The following is a 5,327-nucleotide window of genomic DNA, read 5'->3' as shown; positions in this document are numbered from 1 at the left end:
TTTTTTTCTATATACTTATTGCGTATATATAATCATATTATGTAACAAAATATAGAATAATGGTATGGTTTATTTATCTTTGTTATTATAGAGTTGAGTGTATTTTAAACCAGTTTGTATGTTGGAACTAGGTTTGCTCTTACAACGAAGGTATTTCCAATAATCCATAATCTGATTCCAGTTTACAGATTGTTCATTTGTAGTATAGTAAAGGCCAAAGGACCTTAAATTTTTGGTTCGTTTAGAGCCCCCAAATTGGTTGAGCCATCCAAATACGACTGTTAGCCAATGAGTGGTGTGGTGGTGCTTGGTTGAAATATTTCGTTCGGAAAAAAAATTCTTAAATTTTTATACAAATATTGATTCTCAAAAGAACTTTTGATTTTGTTCACATTTGGTCTCTTTTTTCACATATATCTTCTAACTTGTTAAAATTGTTCAAATATTATTTTTTTATAACCTACAATAGTCGATTACAATGATAAAATATAAAGAACCTCAACAAATTTAATTATATATGATGTATAAAAAATGAGTAAACTTAGAACAAAATCAAAAATTCGTTCACTTTTCCATGTAACAACTATTTAAACAGTAACAAAAATTATAATAACTTAACATTGGAAATAAAAAGTTTCATAGTTTTAACAGATAAGAAAATAAATAAATAAACAATTGGATAACCAACCGGAAACTAACACTAGCAATAGAAGTGTGAAAGAAAATAGAGCAGTAGAAGAGCAGCAAAGCAACACAGATTTGCTTCCATTTCAACTGAAAATTCGTCTACAAAACCGACGAGATAGGGGTTGAGCGGATCGGATCCAAGTAGAATCGGGTTGGAAAGAGAGCGTATGATGGATCAGGAATCGGGTTGGGAAGAACTGAGGAAAGAAGCTCGTAAGATCGAAGGCGATCTTGATGTTAAGCTCTCTTCTTATGCTAAGCTCGGCGCTCGTGTCACTCAAGGAGGTTCGTAACTTTCCCCTCTCTTTCTCTGACAGTCCGTATATAGGATTATCACTTCAAATTTCAGATCTTACTAGTCACGATTCACATTTTCAAATTCAAAACCCTAGAACTGGTATTGGACGAATTTAGGATCATTTCGGATGTTGATTTTATGTTTGGTTATGTACTTGCGTATCACATTTCTGAATCCTATGTAGAAGAAGTATCAATTTCATGAAATTACTACGCGATGTACTTTAATGATGGATCAATTAAGTTAAAAGTTAGTAGAATGGTTCAGTTTTGCTATTGCAGTAATCGGTCGCTTCCGTACTCCTAATATTTACGATCCTTAATCTATTCTGTGTTTGATTAGATCACATTTTTATATAAACCTACCTTATACTCCATCTGCACTGAGGTTAGAGTCAACTTCTAAAGGATTTTGTGTCATAAGAACAGACTCAAGCAATACAAGATGACCTAATGCACTAAGTGTACAACACATATTTACCTTCATCTTTATATCTTCACAGAATGGAGGGTGAAACATGTTATGATGATTAGCAACCTAAACATTAGATTTATAACAAGCCACAAGTTACTTGGATGCAAACTTGCTGATGATTATGCTTTGGGAAACAGGTTTTGCAGATGCTGAAACACCAACAATGGGCTCCAACCGCTCATGGAAGTCAATGGAGATGGAAATCCAGTCATTACTTGAGAAGTTGTTGGATGTGAATGATTCCATGAGTAGATGTGCTGCATCTGCAGCACCTACTACTTCAGTTACACAGAAGCTTGCAAGACACAGGGATATACTTCATGAATTTAGCCAGGTTCTTACTTGAATTTGCTTGATATTTTGCCCTTATGATAACCATCATCATATTCACCACATAAAGATATATCTGCTGTGTACTTCAAGGAATTTCATGCCATTGCTTCCATTTCCATCATAATATCACAATCATGGCATATAGTCAAAGTCAATGTTGACTAAGATTCTTATAAATTCACATTTGGTCCCTATATATATGCCACATTTACTACACACAACTTAAGGCTAATTACTGGAATGGTCCCTGCCCTATGTTAATTGCTATTTCCCTTTTTGTTTTTTATTTTTTATTTTGAGTTTTTGCATTCTTGAACATTCTGTAGGAATTCAGACGAATCAAAGGAAACATAAGTGCAATGACAGAGCATGCTGAGCTTCTAAGTTCTGTAAGAGATGATATCAGTGAATACAAGGTCAGAAAATGAAACATTCAATTCAGATAAATATTTTTGACAAAATATTATTCTTGAAAAGTATGACCTTAGGACATTTATATGCAGGCATCTGGGAGCATGTCACCAAGAATGCAGATACTAAGGGAAAGAGCTGCTATCCATGGAAGCATATCACATGTAAGCTTTAATTGCTAATATACATATAATACCTATATATAAATTGTTAAATATTAAATTTTGGAAGAAAATACTATTAACTTTTAGGGTTTGGTGTAGATGGATGATGTGATAACTCAGGCTCAAACAACAAGGGCAGCTTTGGGGTCTCAAAGGGCCATGTTTGGTGATGTTCAAGGGAAAGTTAAACAACTAAGTGACAAGTTCCCCATAGTCCGGGGACTAATCGGTATCGTTCTTTTACTTTTCTGTTTTTCATTAAAGTGATATTTAAAATCGTTCGAATAAAGTTTGTTTAAATCATTTACAGGGTCTATTAGAAGGAAGAAATCAAGGGATACTCTCATTCTATCTGCTGTCATTGCGGCTTGTACGTTGTTTCTCATTATATATTGGCTGTCAAAGTGAAAAAGGCTAATGTCTTTATCATGAAAATGTTAAAAACAATGTTATATTCCATAGAAATTTTGTCCAGTTTGTTATTAAAATTCACAACTCGGAGACGTTGTTTGTGCATTTTTTGGACGTTTACTTTCTTATTGTTGAGATAATGAGATAGTTATATGATGTATATCCCTGCTTTTGGAGGGTGTTATAGTTTATTCAAAAGACGCATAACTGTCATTTGATTTTTTGAATTAGACATAACATAAAATTTGTCCTGAACCATAACATTATGTTAATCGTTTTACAAAAAAATGAACCTATAAATCATTAAAAAAGCAATATCATTATATTCTTAAAAGTTTCAGGATCTACTGTATAAAATATATGGTTCATTCAAATCAAGTCCTCCATGATTAAGGGGTTGTTTGGTAGAACATGAATGATTCAATGTTGTTTGGTAATGATCAAGAGGCATGAATGATGAATGACTCGTTGAATGAATATGTTGAAAAAGATAAAATACCATTTTAACCTTTTAATGAAAACTTCACAATTAACAATCTCTTAAAAAATATCTTAAACAATAACACAAATCAATTAATAATTTGAAGCACAAAGAATAGAACAGTTAATTTAAGAGTAAATTAATGAAATCGTTCTTATGGTTTGGTCAAAATTACACGTTTGGTCTCTAACTTTTTTTTTGCACTTGGATCGTCCCTGTGGTTTGATTTTTTTCCGTTTTTCATCCCTTACATACATAAAGTTAGGGACCAAACGTGCAATTTTAACTAAACCATAGGGACGAAAACGCAATAAAATCAAACCATAGGGACGATCCGAGTGCAAAAAAAAAATTAGGGACCAAACCATAGGGACGATTTCAGTAATTTACTCTCATTTTAATAATTCCAACAATTCATTCTCATAACTCTTATCATACAAATCTTCAAAGAATGATAAATATAAACCTAAAATAATTAAGAATGAGTTAGACACTATACCTTAACGCAGTCCTGAAATTTGACACTATAACATTCACAAATAATGCAATCAAGAATGAATTTGACTCGTACTACCAAATGATCAAACATGTGGTATGCGTACATGGTAGGGGTGAGCGAACCCAAACCAAGAAACCGAGAAACCGACTAAAATCGACGAAACCGAAACCGAAGCAAAACCGACGGTTAGGGTTTGAATTTTTAAAAACCGAAACATCGGGTTCGGTTTTGGTTTTTACCTAGAAACTGACCCATCCAACCCGAGAAACCGATCCATACTTAAAACCGACAAACCGCCCCAAGAAACCGACCCATCCATCCCGAGAAACCGTCCCATACTTGATTGTTTTTTTGTTGTAATAAACTAGTTCGGGCTTTGTTTGTAACTTGTAATAGACTATTTATTGTAAGACTCATGCTTTTTGAAGTATTTAACTTAAATTTGGTGTTTTTTGAAGTATTAACTTGTTGCTTCATTTATGGAAAATGGGTTAAAACCCAAAACCCATGGGTTTAAACCCAGAACCCATGAATGTATGGGTTGAACCCAAGAAACCGAAAAACCGCTTAAACCGACCTCAGAACCCAAGAAACCGATCCTATTGGGTTCTGAAAACTAGAAACCGACCATTTATGGGTTGGGTTGGGTTTGGGTCCAAAACCGACCCAAACCGACCCATGCACAACCCTAGTACATGGTCTCAAAGGGTAGACCTACTGTCCCCCATCAAAAATCCAAAAAAGTCAAAATAAGCATCATTAGAAAGTCAAAATTAGTTCTTGAATAGAAAGGGAAAGATCGCCAAGTCAAAACAAGCATTCTTGAATCCAAAAATACATTCTTGAATTAGTTCTTGGAAGCCCAAAAGGGAAAGAACGCCAAGTCAAAATAAGCATCAATAGGAAGTCAAAATCAAATCCATGACTTTGAATTAATACCTAAACATTCAAGAACGCAGAGGAGCAATGAGGATAAAAGAGGGAAAATGTGTTTGTGTAGGTGTTTGTTGAAATGAATGGTTCGAGGTTTAACGCTAAATCGCTTAGAGGCTACTTAACCATTGCTTAGGTTGCGTCTTAATTGAATGGTTAAGAGGTGAAACAGAAATCCATAATTCATCATTAATTCCATTTAACATAACCTCATGGGACTAGGAAAACATAACCCCACAGCCATACCATAAGGTCTCAAAAGGGTTGTTTGTTTTAACCTTATTTTGAAGTTTCATCAAAACAATGTTGTTTTGCATATTGTTAAAATACTACATGAGTGCTATTTGCAGCAAAAAGAAAAGTACTTGCACAACTAGAGTTTTAAGATTGTACACTTTATTTGCTAAATAAAATCAAAATCCTTCCTTAGGATAATACACCTTATAATGATATTATGATTTAGTTGTATTTCCATAGATTTAGTGTGATCACATACACTAAGTACACATCAACACCATAAGCTCACAATAGGGTAAAAATTAATTTAAACAAGTTTACTTTTGAATGTTTGCTATAGATACTTTTGCAAAAACAAGTAATATATTTTTCTTGAATGACCAGTTAGTGGTTAGAAGT

The 5,327-nt window shown here is 33.6% G+C and overlaps 1 protein-coding gene across 1 annotated transcript; it reads left to right on the top strand.

The window, feature by feature from the left end:
* Window positions 1–718: 718 nt before the first annotated feature.
* Window positions 719–2,976, top strand: GOS12 (golgi snare 12). Its single transcript, XM_079039092.1, has 6 exons — window positions 719–972; window positions 1,597–1,793; window positions 2,119–2,208; window positions 2,296–2,367; window positions 2,467–2,596; window positions 2,678–2,976. Exons 1-6 carry the CDS (start codon window positions 855–857, stop codon window positions 2,773–2,775), a joined length of 705 nt encoding a protein of 234 aa, XP_078895218.1. The 5' UTR covers window positions 719–854; the 3' UTR covers window positions 2,776–2,976.
* Window positions 2,977–5,327: the final 2,351 nt, after the last annotated feature.

The sequence above is a fragment of the Lactuca serriola genome, chromosome 4, assembly GCF_051521515.1.
Source record: "Lactuca serriola cultivar US96UC23 chromosome 4, Lser_US96UC23_V15, whole genome shotgun sequence".
In the NCBI taxonomy this organism is placed as follows: Eukaryota; Viridiplantae; Streptophyta; class Magnoliopsida; order Asterales; family Asteraceae; genus Lactuca; species Lactuca serriola.
This window is presented reverse-complemented; position numbering and strand designations above follow the sequence as displayed.

Coding starts and splice junctions, on each gene's coding strand:
- GOS12 (XM_079039092.1), top strand. CDS start 855: ATGATGGATCAGGAATCGGGTTGGGAAGAACTGAGGAAAGAAGCTCGT. Junction 973..1,596: donor CGCTCGTGTCACTCAAGGAG/GTTCGTAACTTT, acceptor TTTGGGAAACAG/GTTTTGCAGATGCTGAAACA. Junction 2,209..2,295: donor ATGATATCAGTGAATACAAG/GTCAGAAAATGA, acceptor ATTTATATGCAG/GCATCTGGGAGCATGTCACC.